At 42.4% G+C, this 15,594-nt stretch overlaps 1 protein-coding gene across 1 annotated transcript in view; it reads right to left on the bottom strand.

Annotated features, from left to right (window-relative positions):
* Positions 1–205: 205 nt before the first annotated feature.
* The window catches only part of ptch2 (patched 2), a 120,650-nt gene continuing 105,261 nt past the window's right edge, over positions 206–15,594 (bottom strand). Inside the window, exons 21-24 of the mRNA XM_080195373.1 lie at positions 13,921–14,020; positions 9,173–9,448; positions 7,026–7,580; positions 206–5,270 (exon numbers count right to left, since the gene is read on the bottom strand). Coding sequence (XP_080051499.1) covers positions 7,026–7,580; positions 9,173–9,448; positions 13,921–14,020 — 931 coding nt within the window. The 3' untranslated portion in view covers positions 206–5,270. The remainder of the gene's footprint in view (positions 5,271–7,025; positions 7,581–9,172; positions 9,449–13,920; positions 14,021–15,594) is intronic.

Here is a 15,594-nt window from a genome sequence, read left to right as displayed (position 1 = left end):
ACATAACATGATTTCTGTTCTTGGATTGAGAGCAGAATGGGGGAGGGGGGGCGGAACAAAATGTGGAGAAAATTAATTGGAAAATGTAGGTGGGTGGATAAAATAATAATGAATGGTATTGGGTATGCTTCAAAATTCGAGAGTTATTTAGCTGATGCACAACAGAATAAAATACACAAGATAACCATTAGATTAAATGGTTCATGCTTATTTTTATTGTGTTAGTTAATCTCCTATTGTGCTGGAGACTAAACATGGCAGTATAACAGTCACAAGGAGCAGGCTTATTGGTCACAGCGTCTGGATGTCCAAATAATCACCTCGATTAACAAGAATGGGAAAGATGTGAAGAGCCGTAACAAAACAACTTGACAACTCAGACAGTAACAGTTCAGTACACAACCTTCATTCTGCAGATGTGTGTACTTGAAGGTGTGCCACCAGACCTTAGTAATGAACCCAATTAACAATATATAATAATAATAATATATATTTACTCTTTAAAAATATACTTCAGTCAGAGGGCTACTTCTGTACAACTACAAAAATAAAAATTTTATATAAATAACTTATATGGCATACAATATTTAACTGTGATTATATATACCCAGCAACCAAAAAAAAAGCCCACATGAACAGATTAGATTTCTTCATGTGGAGGGTATATTTTCTTTCCTGCTACAGTAACTACAATTTACAAGATTCTTACTTTGCAAAAAGAGATAAGACATATTCTCTACTGGGTTCTACAATAAAAAACATATTTATCTCTTTTCCTCCTCCCCCCACCCCTTCCCTCACATGTTAGATACAGCATTTGTACACTTACTTTTTAAAAAAAATTGAAGCAGCCCCTTTTTGCTTCAAATACATTTACAAAAAAAGTCTAGAATAAACAAAAGTAAAGTTCCCTGCATTTGTTGAACTGGCAGTGATTAGACAAATCACAGAGCTGAACCCTTAAAACTCTGGATCACTAACTGTGCACATGGCTAGTTGGAATGGCGTTACATTGTGAGCTAATACCAGATGATGCAATGTTTTCTTTCTATGCTGCATCTTCTATGGTTTAAACGGTAGAGCAAAGAAGTTTCAATTTATCATAAGTTCTCAGTACTTTAATACTTAGTGCTTCTGTATTTTAATGTGACAAAATTGTTTCTCAAAAATCTTCTTGGGAGTAGCATTATAAGTGGAAGTGTCCAGTGCAGGGATACTGTAAATGGTGATCACTTCGTATTCCCGGCTCTGCATCCGGAGCACCCAGAGGAAACCCACGCAGATACAGGGAGAAACTGCAGACTCTGCATAGACAGTGACTCAAGCCGGGAATGGAACCCAGGTCCCTGGCGTTGTGAGGGAGCAGCGCTAAACACTGTGCCGCCCACATCATGCACAGAAAAAAGTTTGAAAACCACAGGAGTAGAGGGAGATCGCGGGCAATGCAATTATTAAGTACACTGTGCTAACTTTTTAAAATAGTAATTAAAATCATTAAGAAACTGAGCTGCATTATCACATCCAGTTATATTCTGCACTTCTGCATTCTAGTGTCCTATTTCAGGGAAACATTCAAAGTAAAAAGCACTTAGTTGGCCTTATTGGGGGAGACAACTTCAATTCTTTTTGGTGATTGAAAATGGTGAGATATTTTAAAGAACAAATGGGATGGAGGATGGGCAACTGATGGATGAGATTGGGTTTGTATGTGATGTGCTTCAACTGCTGGTGGCTCTTGGCATGTCTATGAACAGCCACCCAGAAACAGGGTACTCCATTTGTTACCCTCAAAGCAGATTAAAATCAATAGAGTTTGATAAAAGAACAAGTTAGCAAAAAGTAATCCTCAAAAATGTTGAAAATTGATATACTTTGAAATAACGGGAATGACAAGGCTTGGTAAGTAGGCTATGGACCAAGTGCTGGTAAATGGGAATAGTGTAGATTGGTATTTGATAGTCAGCATTGACAGGGAGGGCGTAAGGACCTGGTTTGGTGCTGTATAACCCTATGACAATTTAATTTAATATTTGCAGTCACTGAAAAGGCTGCGGTTTGACATACAACCAAAAATCTTAACCCCCTCCTTATTTAAGCAAAGTGACATTCAGCCAGATTGAGTGGATGAAGGTATTATACAAATTGCAAAATCAAGTACGTTGATGTAGTTTATTGTGACGTCCTATGGATTTCAAACCATGTGACTCAGTATTATGATCCAGAGCCTTGCAGGTAAATGCCTCTGTGACAAACACCGATTTTCTTTTTCAATATTGTACAAAAATATAAATATAACATCACTGGCAACAACAAAAAATACTATTAAAACACTTTCATTCATTCATTTTTACTGGCTATGAGGCTCCATTATATTCAGTCTGGTTAGAAAACAGAGTACTTGGTGCTTATATGAGCTGCACATTTCCATGAGAACACAATAGGCCGCATGACATTCAAGTGACATTTAAATTGCGTTCATGCAATATGAATGATTTCGGCATGGGGAAAATAAAACAATGTTCCAAACTAAACTTCAGGATCCTAATAACCCATTGAATGTTAGGCTTCCTCTTAATTAGATTTAATGCATGTTTAAACAGTGGGCTACAGATAGATCCGAATGCATGTTTAAACAGTGGGCTACAGACAGATCTGATAACATTATCATTATTGTTGGATCAATATTGTTGAAACAGGAATTCAATTTTTGTTTTTTGTTAAGAAATCAATCACAGTTTGGAAGATTGCTTGTTGATTTCCAAATGTCCTACACTTCAAATCATTGTTTGATTCACTTGAGAAGTGTTTTTTTCTAACTATTTTCGGACAGGAGGGATAATTCAGGTTGGCTAGGTCTGGAGGGAAGACTGTCCTGCACATCATAGCAATAGGTTTCAAAGTGGCACTGGCAGTAGTTTAGAAGCAGGGCTGCAAAATTGGACAAATCGTTACCGCATTAAACAACGACTGATAGATTCGATAAGCAAATGGAAGGTCAAACGTTAAAAGCAACTGGGGATGGAAGCAGAATTCCAGAAGACCAGGGCCCCTTTAAGGAGTGCTATATTATGTATATGGATGTAACAGAACCAGAGAGACTGTTTGGGTTGAATAGCCTCAAGTTAAGTACGCACATGGTAACATGGGTCATGGATGCAAATTTGCAGTATCTCGCAGACATAATGCAACTTGTTTTAATGAGACTAAAGAAGGGTGGCTAATTTCTACAAGACAGAATCTGCACAAGTGTCATTCATTCTCAATCTGAGGAGGGCGTCATTAATAAACAGCCTAACTGAATAGAAAGAAGCCCAAAAATAGAACAAAATTGTTATGGCCAATGAAAACTGGATTAGAAATGCTGGTATTGTACTCTCTTGCTGATGAACACGGAGACGCTGGAACACACACTGTCCAAACTCTTGGACTCTTGGTCCAGAGGGTGTGTGAAATGGATGATGCATGACGTTTACGGAGGAAAGTTAAAGCCCTGATTGCTGATCAAGGCACTGGCTTCATGAGCTAGTGGGACCATAGTGTTGATTCACTGTCTGTGGTAAATTAGCTATGATCAACATGAGGCTGTCATAATTCATCCTGGCTCCCTAGGGTTAATGAGGGAATTATATAGAATTTACATCACAGAAACAGGCCCTTTGTCCTAACTGGACCTTACCAGAGTTTATGTTTCATTTGAGCCTCCTCCCATCTTCCTTCATCTCACCCTGTCAACATACTCAATTCTCCCTCATGTATTAATCTAGCTTTCCCTTAAATACACCTATTCTATTCACCTCAACCAGTCTATGTGGTAATAGGTTCCATAGTCTCACGCCTCTCTGGATAATGAAATGTTTCCTAATTTACGAATTGGATTATTTAGTGACCATTTCACATTTATAACCTCTAGCTTTGGACTCCCCCCTACACATGGTAATATCTTCACTGTGTCTATCTTACAGAACCTCTACATGATTTTAAAGGGCTCGATCATTACTCAGCCTTTTTTCTAGGGAAAAGCCAGTTCTGTCAGACAATCCTCAAGGGTTCTGATTTGGATCGCTTTTCAGTGAGCTCTGCATGTGTGACTGCTGGATGAGGAGAGGGTCAAGGCCTAGCTGTGATCACCATGTCTAATAGTTTGCTGACACTCGACTGTCATTGTTCACACATGGAAGAATGGAGAGGGTGTTGAAGAGCACCCACAGAACCATACCTCAGCAGGGCATCAACACTCTGAGTGAGAAGGGGCAAAGAAAATCTTAATGATTCAACAGTGCTGAGATGAATTCTACCACTCCCACATGGCCCTGGCTAGCACCAAGTAACACTGCACAGACCAGGGTTAAAACCAGCACCTTTCTGGTCTGTGGGGATCAGCTACTCACTGAGCCGTGCCCAGTATTCAACATTCAGAAGGCTTGTTACAATCAACCTAAATTGGTAGCGGCTCACCTATTTGAAATTGCATTCTGTAATCCTCGTCACAACGGCTGATGTTAATTTTATGGCACTCTTAATAGTCTGGTCCACTGGTTAGGTCATATTTTTATTACAGCCACGCTTGGCTTGATTGCTCGTGACATCATCCGTTGGGAGAGAAAAGGGTGGAAAATAGTTTTATGGCGTGGCAGAGACACTGTCATTAAAAATAAACGTGAAGCTAGCGTGGTCAGAATATGTTAAAAATCAGGATTACCGTTAAGTGAATTTTTAATAACATTATTGTAGAATCCAAGCATTCCTATGCACAGGCGTGTGGGAAAGGCATGTTGCTTCTGTAACCATAATAATTTGTTGGAGCTGGTGAAACATCTCTCATGGTGACTAGGTACTTGCATAGAAAGAAAGTCTTGATGAAGGGGTGGGGCGGGGCAGAGGGGCGAATTTAATCTATATAAACTTTTACGTTTTAAAAGAGTAGCAGCAAAATAATCAAGCAATTATCATTTATCGGAACCCAACAAAACTCTCTTCATTGTACACAGACTACACATCTTACCATTCATTAGAACTCTGCCTCTGAATTTCCTGGTGCTTTACACAGTATATAATACAGAAGTATACAGTACATCATTAAATAGGTTTGTTCTGTTTTTTTTAGTATTAAAATATATTTAAACGGCAACTTAATATTTTAATATAAATTTCCTGTCTCTGTCTTGAAGTTTATGTACATAGGCAGTTTTTATACGTTTCTTGAGCCGGTGGACATCGGGATGTGGAGGGAATGTAAGCATTCTTTGGTTGCCACATTCACGTGAGGCGACCTGCAAATTATAAAGTGAATGTTAAGAATATTGGTTATATGACGCCAAGTACGTATGTTCCATCTGATGATGCAATCAGTGCTAACTCTTAACAATATTCATCAGAACTTCACCATGTGTAAAAATCAGTAAAATTATAATGTCCAAATAAAGTTTTTAAACAAAAGAAACCTAACCCCACACTGACAAGCAGAAGAACTATTACTGTTTTTGATTTCTCTTTGCTTTTGACAGAATTTGGGGTGGCACGCTGGCACTGCTGCCTCCCAGCACCAGGGACCCAGGTTTGATTCCTGGCTTGGGTTACTATCTGTGCAGATTTTACACGTTCTCCCTGTGTCTGCATGGGTTTCATCTAGGTGCTCCGGTTTCATACCACAGTCCAAAAATATGTGGGTTAGGTGGATTGGCCATGCTAAATTGGGCCCTAGTGTCAGGGGGATTAGCAGGGTAAATATGTGGAGTTATGGGAATAGGGCCTGGGTGGGATTGTGGTCGATGCAGATCCGATGGGCCAAATGGCCTCCTTCTGCACTATTGGGATTTTATGAACCTCCACTAGCATCAGGATTCAACAGTGAGGAGATTCCAGGCCTGTTTTTAAAAGGGTGATTTTAAAAGTGTTGAAGAATTCTGTTGTGTTTATTTTCATTCCCCTCAGCAAAGAAATCTTTTGTTACATGATGATTATGCTGCACAATGCCTTTTAACACACTGACAGCTGCCATCAGCAAAAAGAGCAGAGCAAAAGCTGAATAAAAACCCCCAGGGTTAAAATCTGAATCAGTAAAGATACATTAAGAAATGATTTCTTTTTTGCAAGCTGGCTCACTGACTGAACAGATTTCTCCAATGAGTTATTGAGCCGTATTAACCAGAAAGACTCAACCAGATTCGAGACGTTGGGTGGGATTTTCCAGCCACACTCACCCCCAATGCCAGAAAATCCTGCCCGAAGTCAACAGATATTCCCATGGTCCGTCCCCTGTCTGCTCTGATTCCCGTGGCAGGCGGGTCGGTAAAATCCACCCCTGGATGTACATACAACCTAACATCAAAAGCAGATCCTGCAAGGACATCTGCATCACAGTCTTAAGGTGTATCTAACCTCCCATAGCTTGACTCTAGCTCCTCTCCCTGAGGCATGTGGAAAAGCAATATGAAGGTGGAAGAAAATAGATCGCTGGTGTGAATACCAGGGAAGTTGTTATGAAATGGGAACATAATGATTTTAAAAAATGCCATTCTAACTTTGTACTGATTTTCCAAACTAAAATCATGATTTAACTTTAGGGGAGAGAAAAGGTATGGTCAGCAAGAAGCAGGTGGGGGGAGCGGCATGGTGGCGCAGTGGTTAGCACTGCTGCCTCACATTGTCAGGGACTCGGGTTCAATTCCCAGCTTGGGTCACTGTCTGTGTGGAGTTTGCACATTTTCCCCATGTCTGCGTGGGTTTCCTCAGGGTGCTCCAGTTTCCTCCCATAGTCCAAAGATGTGCAGGTCAGGTGCATTGGCCATGCTAAATTGTCCCTTAGTGTCAGGGGGACTAGCAGGGTAAATGAATGGGGTTATGCAGATAGGTCCTGGCTGGGATTGTGGACGGTGCAGACTCAATGGGCCAAATGGCCTCCTTCTGCACTATAGCCATTCTTTGATTCTATGTTCAACATTGTATTTATGGTAAAAATAAGAAATGATGAGCCTTCCCCTGTATTTTTATTTGAGTGCTTTTCCAGTAAAAGTAGAAAAACTCACCTAATGCCTTCTTGGGGCTTCCCTGCTTTTTACATCACATTCAACATCCTGGAGTTCGAAAATCTCCACTTTGGAGTCTGTTGTTTTTTCGTGATTCACACACGAGGAGGGTATGTGCGGTTCCTCGAAGCAGTCTGACTCACTGTCCTCAAACCCTTCGTGTGTGTACCCTTTAAATGTCTGTGCTACACTCGGGTGCACAGCTAGTGTCACTGATGCTGTGGCAGTCACTGTGGTGAAAGGGTTACTTGGTCCGGACAAACTGGTAGAATATGCTGGAAGTGTAGTCCTAGGATGGTGAGTCCTGTTGTTCCGAGACCTGTGTTGACTCCTAGAGGAACTGACAGGCTGGATGGGTTGAGCAGCACCCCTGTTGTGCTGTCCATTGTTACAGGCCTGTTGCCGCCCTTCTCCTGCTGCCTGTTGTAAGTCTTTAGGCTCTTGCCAGGCTAGTTGAGAACTAACAGAATCCACAGTCGGCTGAGGTTGCCCTTTTGAATTTATGTGATTCTTCCTGTACGACGAATCCTTAAGCTCTTTGTATGGCTTCACGACCTGTTGGGGAACATTGAAAAACAATATTGTCTGCAAATGTTTATTCACACATAGTTTTTTAACATTTTAAAAATAACTGCATCAGTTTTTCTTAAATCATTTATGGGGCATGGACATCGCTGGCAAGATCAGGATTTATTGCCTACACCCAATTGCTCTTGAGAAAGTGGTGGTGAGCTTTCAACCCAGCATCACAAACAGTCTAAAAGCTATACAGGCCCCCAAAATCTTATCAGTTAGTAGGGTGCTGGGATCTGTGTTGGCTATCCAGTTGTACTTTCTCCTGCTGAAGGAGGTGTAATAACTTCAATCAGCCCATTGGAATATGAACTCCCTGATTAAGGAGTCAAATTGATGGCCAGTCAGGGAGTCTCAGTTCCTCTGGCACTTCTGAAGGTAGACTGCTCACTGATAGCACTCTGTGTACTGCTGTTGGAGTGATAAATAAAGGGATTTTGGCAAAGGGGCTTCTACTCTGAAGACTTGTTACAGGAGGGTGGTGCAGTGAAGCACTTTCCACAGCAGGAAGAAATTATAGACTAACATTTTTATTATTAGATAATCATTATTCAAAATCAATGCATATCTTGAGTGGTATTTTCCTCTGCTGATTACCAATGGGCAATTTCATGCAATACTATATACATCTTCACATATACACATGATTTACAAGAATAAGTTTGAAATGTAACCCTCTATTCACACTTAACAGGCCAAGAGAGTAAGGCAGTAACCTTTGGATACCAGAAATGCTCACGTGGCTTCAGAAGCTGTCTTCAGTGACACAGCAGGAGGTCAGAGGGTAGGATGGAGAAATACCCCAGCCACTTTTCCTACCCCACCCACAAAAATTTGATTAGTGGACCTTTCACTTGATGAGTAGCTCAAGTAACACAGAATCCACGACTCGCACATTTACTGATGGACAAGAACACAAGAAATAGAAGCAGGAGTAGGCCACCAGGCCCTTCAAGCCTGTCCCGCCACCATTCAATACAACCATGACTTACCAGCCTTGAATCCTTTTCTGTGCCATTTCCCCATAGCCCCCTATTCCTCAATCTATCAAATATTCATTCACCTCTACTTTAAATACTTCTAATGATCCAGCCTCCACCACCCTTTGGGATAGAGAATTCCAGAGATCCACCACCCTCTGCGAGAAGAGATTTCTATGCCCCTAGGTTTTAAACGATCGGCCCTTTATCTTGTGGCTATGGCCCCTTGTTTGAGACTCTCGCATTAGTGAAAACCTCTCACTATCTACTCTGTCAAGCCCCCTCAGGATCTTATAGGTTTGACAGCAGATATAGACCAATAGACATGGGACATAAGAATATATCAAGATCATTTATATCATGCCTTTCAAGTGTATAACCAGGAGGGTAAAAGCATCTTACTCTTCCTATCTCCTTGTGCAAAAGCAACTAAATACTATTTGTGGCTTTTTGACAAAAGATTGTGGCCGATATGATTAGTCAGTTGTAAGATTCACCAGTGCAGCCCATTTCCAAAGCCTTCCATTTTCTGACTCTTAGCAAATTGCCAGTGGGAAACTGAAGATGCTTTGAGTGGTAAAGAAAGGGACTTACTGTGACTCGTGGAAAGTTGGGGTTGTTTCCGGACTCCACCAGTATCTGCGAGTGGGTTGGTGGGATGATGTATGCACTCTGATCAAAGTGCGGCAGGTCCTCCTCGCTGACCCCAGACACTGTGGTCTCTGAATAATATTCTGAATCAGAGGATTCAGAAAACGTACTCTGCTGACGTGGAAACGAACGGACATAGAAGCCATGATGGTTCATTGGTGGCGGAATGGGCTCAGGCGAAGGGGTTGGCAATCGACTGCCTCTATCTGCAGGAGTAACCTAGAGAGAAAGGGGCAAATAAAAGTGATGAACAAAAACAAGCATTCTTCACAGCTCTGAGAGAGATTAGTGGCACAGATATTCCTGGACCCCTGATTATCTTCCATGTCTGATCGCTAATAATCCTTATTTTCAGATACATGTCTACTACTTTTGTCTCTGATGTTCTCAGACTCCTGAGAGGTCGTTTAGTGGGATGGTGCTTATAGGGATGTGATGAGATACTTACTGCAGGTGGAACCTCCATTAATGTATGCGTATTGGGTTTCAGCTGAACTTAAAGTTTATTTATTAGTGTCACAAGCAACCTACACTAACACTGCAATGAAATAATCGTGAAAATTTCACACTCTGGCCCTGTTCGGAGAAATTTGCATGGCCAACACAACTAACCAGCACGTCTTTTGGAGTGTGAGAGGAAACCGGGACACCCGGAGGAAACACACGCAGAGAACGTGCAGACTCTGTACAGACAATGACCAAGCTGGGAATCGAACCTGGGTCCCTGGCGCTGTGAGGCAGTATGCTAACCATTGCCTCACTCTTTTGCCTTACGGTTGCAAGTAGAATAAATTTGAGGAGGTTCAGCACTATCATCACAAACCAATTGCAGCCAAAAAAATGTGTGGGCAGTCTGCTCCCAAGGCTCCTACTGATGGAGCAGTATGAGAGTGCTTTGGGCACAAGATTCCACAGTAACCATTGTTGAGACTGAGAAATAAGCAGTATTGGGGGCTGCACCTATACCTCACCAATGCAGAGGTACATTGAATCAGAACTCTAGCATTTTGTTCCTGCTTTTCATGCAGTTGTGTTGCTCAGATCACAGCCTTGTTCGCAATTTGCTCAAGGAAGGAGAGCCCTCTACCCAGTGACAAAGTCAAACAAACAGTGATTGCACATTCAAAATAATCACTGTGGCATTACATTACTCGCAGAATAATAGATACTCTGAAATGATTAGAGTATAAATGTCAACAATGGGTCCACAAAGGTTTCACATGGTTTGCATACAAAATAATGCTTACCCAGGAATGGGTACAAGGTTTTAATCTAATTATGGGGTTCAGGTAAGGTCACAACTGGGAGAGTCTGCTGAACCCCAAGACTAAAATTCCAGTCTAGGGTTACTCAGCTGCTGCGTCTATGGAGCAGATTTGCAACAAACATGAATTTGTAACCCGTATTAAAAAGGGCCTGCTTCCAATTATATTAATTACCTTTGCCGGGTGAAGCTCTTGTTACACAAAACTCAGTCTTCGATGCAAAAGAGGCTAAGTCTTGTTAATCAGATGCAAACTTACTTCTAAAAACAAGTTGCATTTGCTGTTAGGGAGATAGTCAGGCAGTACTTTGAATAGTGGCAGTAGCATGGGTTAAGGTGCTGCTGGGAGTTAAAGGTAGCAGGGGAGCTAATCGAGAACATTGCAAAAGGCTCAAATTGTGTGCAATTGTCAGAATGTTTTATCCGAGTTTGTTTTTACAGTTGACAAATTGGTTTGAGTATATATCAAACTATGGGGAGTGCCATATTGCAGTTTTCACTTACAGTGAGCAAAGAAGCAAATATTTTGTTTAAAGTCTCTTGATCAGTGAGAAATTAATATATGCACACTGTACCATAGTCTTGTATGTATCAAGAGTATTACAAAAATAATTTAGTGAATGCTGTGAACTATTCCTAATGGCATTGTACAGAAAGCTGTTGCTTACATTAGAACATGTGGTTTATCAGAACGTTGTACTGGGTGTATTATTCAAGCAGAATATTCTGTGGCTGTTAATGAAGATTACAAAGGTAATCCAAAAACTATCCATGCTAAATCAGGATGTGGGCAATCCAAAAGACTGCTACAGTGAGGAGCAAAGGCTATATTAGATGTGAGGGCATGATAGAGAATGTCATATTGTGCACGGTTGTACATGGTAGGGCAGCACGGTAGAACAGAGGTTAGCACTGCTGCCTCACAGTGGCAGGGACCCAAGTTCGATCTCTGGCTTGGGGGACTGTGTGGAGTTTGTATGTTCTCCCTGTGCCTGTGTGGGTTCCCTCCGGGTGCTCCGGTTTCCTCCTGTGGTCGGAGAGACGTGCTGGTTAGGTGCATTGGCCATGCTTAATTCTCCCTCAGTTGTATCTAAACAGGTGCCAGAGTGTGGCAACTCGGGGATGTTCACAGTAACATCATTGCAGTGTTAATGTAAGGCTACTTATGACACTAATAAACTTAAACTTCAAAACTTTACCTAAGGAGAAGGCAAAAAGAATGTACATGATGCCAGGGTTGGTGTCTATTATAGGAGAGCTGTGGGTTATATCAGACAGTGTTACGTCTGAGGGGACAGCAAATTGTCTAAAAGAGGGCTCGAGCAATTCCTAATTGAGAGATAGCTTTTCAGGCCACATAACCTAATCCAGGGAGTGTGCGCTTCAATCATTAGGAAAACAAGCTTCCTGCATTTAACTCTATGCACCCAGCCAAATGAAACCTGCTATTGCTGATTAGGTTAAGTCTGGAGCCGATGCAGAGCAGATGGAAACAGCTAAGCCCCCGCAATAAATGAGCCTTGCATGTTTAGTTTGGAACACTAGTCAGATCCAAACACACATCTTCTACCTTTGCTCCTCCTGCTACCACAGCAGAGTGAGGAGTTACTATAGTGCAGTGCTGAAAGCTGCACGAGCACCCTTACTGGAGAGAAAGACAAATATCGACTGTCAAAAAGTTAATCCAGACTTTGCAGTTTTGATATTAAAAGTCTTGCCCATATATGTCACTGTTGAAAAATCAGGCAGCCAAGCATCCCCCCATCCCCCAACCCTCTCCCTTTCTGGCACGCAGGTGAATGTGGGGGCAGGGATTCTGGGAGCACAGAGTGGTATCCAGGATCTGAGCAGTCAAAGTTTTCCTTTTAAGTTTATTTATTAGTGTCACAAATAGGCTTACATTAACACTACAATGAAGTTACTGTGAAAATCTCCTAGTCGCCACGTCCCGGCATCCATTCGGATACACTAAAGGAGAATTTAGCCAGTACAACTAACCAGCACGTCTTTCAGACTGTAGGAGGAAACCGGAGCACCTGTAGGAAACCCATGCAGGCATGAGGAGAATGTGCAGGCGCCACACAGAGAGTAACCCAAGTCTGGGAATTAAAACTGGATTGCTTGACACTGTGAGGCAGCAGTGCTAACCACTGTGCCATCCTTTTGAAACCTTGTGTGGAAGAGCATTCCTGCACCTCTTTGTCCCCAGAAAGAAAACCTTTCCTGAAGGGCCCCTACGCTGCCAATCCCATCATGACAGGTTTTCACCTTGCAGGAAAGTCGTAGCAACCTCTCTGCTCAGACTGAAGTTTAAATTTGTAGTCAAGGCTTAATGTCATCATCACACTCTGACTCACATGCTTAAACATAGTTCCTGCTGTTGTTGGGAGCTCTGGTGAACATCAGAAATGGTGGGATCTGGGTAGGATGTCAGTGGGTAAATCAGTCAATGGATTTTAACAAGTCAGGTTAAAATCTAATTCAAGATAGTACTTGCTGCAGCAAAACTCTTGCCCAATAAATGATGCTAGGAATTATGGACCAGAAGTTTTAGGATGGTCTAGATAGATTAACGTGATCAGTGCAGGCTTGGGGGTCGAAGGGCTTGTTCCTGTGCTGTACTGTTCTTTGTTCTATGATGGGGTTTAGTTTCCTGCCATCTGAAGATTCGATGCTGAATGCAGCCATCCCGCAGAGATTTAATGCTCCAACAAATGGTAAGTGACAGAAGATGGGACTTCCACTCTTCACTTGGGAGGAAGTTCTGAGAGTTACCAGGCAATCTGATTGGCGAGACTAAAATCTGATTGACTATGGCTCTGACTGGCTGATAATTTTCTAGTCCCAGCAATGCCAGAGCTGTAGTGAACAAGAGTTGGACGACAAGCAGTGTCCATAGTCTAAGCTCTAGGAATTCAGGACCAGGGAAGTAAGGCTCAGGGTAGAGAAGAAAGGTGAGGCCCAAGGGGGTGGGAAGAGGGGGGCTCGCGAGGAGGGAGCATCCTGCAGGGGCTAGAAATTGCTGAGGGACAGGGCTGATGTTGATACTGTGCTGTTGATGGAGGCATTCCAGTTTCCCCACCCCAATTCCAATCAGAGACTCGAGTATCGTCATTTTCCAAGTTTCTCCTCCACACCTCTAAACTACTCCCACTTGGAAGTTGAAGCTGATCAAGAACTGGGGTTAAGTGGTCATTAATTGGCCACTTGATTGCCTCAACTAGGCCAAAGGTGGACCGACAGGCCTAAGCCTCACCAGGTGGAAGCCTGGTGGGATGACATTCATTAGCATCCCCTTGCTGCCTGCAAACCTGCTGGCAGGAGAATGTAAATTTCCCTACTCCTGTTTACACCCTTGTGTTCATGGGTGTTAATTCTGCCAACAGATCTAAGAAGGTTCAATAAAACAATACTTTGTTAAGCTTACCTCAGCTGGCGGTCCAATGACTGAGAGTAAAACAGGAAGTAAGACCAATCCATTAAGAATACCCAACACTGTTAATATGGTCAAAACAGCAAAGAAATACCTGCAAATGGAAAAGAAGAATTTATATTGTTAGAACACTCTTATTTTACTTCAATTTTACTACTTTAACACTACAATGAAATTACTGTGAGAATCCCCTAGTCGCCACACTCTGGCACCTGTTCGGATACACTGAGGGAGAATTTAGCATGGCCAATGCATCTAACCAGCACGTCTTTCGGACTGTGGGAAGAAACCAGAGCACCCAGAGGAAACCCATGCAGACTCAGGAAAATGTGCAGGCTCTGCACAGACAGTGACCCAAGCCAGGAATCGATCCCGGGCTCCTGGCGCTGCAAGGCAGAAGTGCTAACCACTGTGCCACCCTTAAGGGAAACTGAAAGAGATGGAAGTTCAAAGCTACTGCGGCGAATAGAATGGGGTTAGCTTGGTGGGAAAGGGGAAGCAGGGACACAGCTAAACCTCTTGTGCAAATCTGCTTGGTGATTAAACACCGCCATGCCTTGGGTGGTTCATGGGAAAATAGGAGAGAAATGAAACTGCTCAACTCCATCCACTCCAACTGAATTGGAGACCAACACCTTGGATACGAAAATATGATCATAATTACATGAGGCTGTTACCACCTCTAACTCCCCCCCTCCCCCAATAATTCACCACAAATATTCACCCCCCCCGCCCCGTTTCCTTCAAATGTTCTGCAATTGCGTATCTTTTTTCTGTACATTGTGAAACTAGGTGGCATATCCTCAGGTCAGCTGTGAGCTACATCTCCTGCTGTGTAAGTAAATTGGTAAAGGTTGTGAATAATTATGGCCAATTTCCCGTTTCAGGCCTGTTAGTCTGGAGGCATTCATTAATTACAAGGCAAAGGGCCTCCAACAGAAACTCCTCACTGTACTTAGAAGGATTAAGACATTTGGCTCGATTTCAAGTGAAATTCCTCAGCAGAAGGCTTAGCTCTATTCCCAGTGGCAGGCTCATCTATCATTACAGTCTTGGTACTTCCTGCACTGTGTGAGTACATGCGTGTGTGAGAGAGAGAGAGAGGAGAGAGACTCAGTTCTATATTCTAGAAAACTTCAGTATCTTCCTTGTCATAATATCTCCCTCCTCAGACATAGAACTCAAGATTTACTGCTATTCCTTTAGAGGGAACCTCATTTTAGACCCTTTCAAATGATGCAAGAAGGAGCTTGGCATCACATTTGATTCAGAGATGATTTTTCGACCATGCATTCAAGCCATCAACTAAAGACAACCTGTTTCCAGTTCTGTATCAGCATACAGCTTCACGTTTGCCTCTACCCATCTGCTACTGAAACCTTCAACCATTAACTCGAGACTACTTATTCCAATAGACGCCTGGCCAACCACCACCCCCCATCGCCCCGATAAAGACCCTCTGTAAACCTGAAGTCATTTGGAAGTTTGCAGTCCACAGCCAAAACAAGTTCTGTTCATTCATCACCTTGTTGCTCGCTGACATACCTTGGTTCTTAGTTGAATGATTCCTTGATTTTTAAAATCTGCACCCAAATACCTCATTGGCTTCCCACCCTTCCTGGTCCCTAGTCCTCTACAGCCTTACAACTCTCCGAGATATCAGTGTTC

The sequence above is a fragment of the Carcharhinus amblyrhynchos genome, chromosome 9 (genome assembly GCF_965287045.1).
Source record: "Carcharhinus amblyrhynchos chromosome 9, sCarAmb.v2.hapA, whole genome shotgun sequence".
Taxonomy (NCBI): domain Eukaryota; kingdom Metazoa; phylum Chordata; class Chondrichthyes; order Carcharhiniformes; family Carcharhinidae; genus Carcharhinus; species Carcharhinus amblyrhynchos.
The sequence above is the reverse complement of the archived record's forward strand: the minus strand, read 5'-3'. Positions and strand labels throughout refer to the sequence as shown.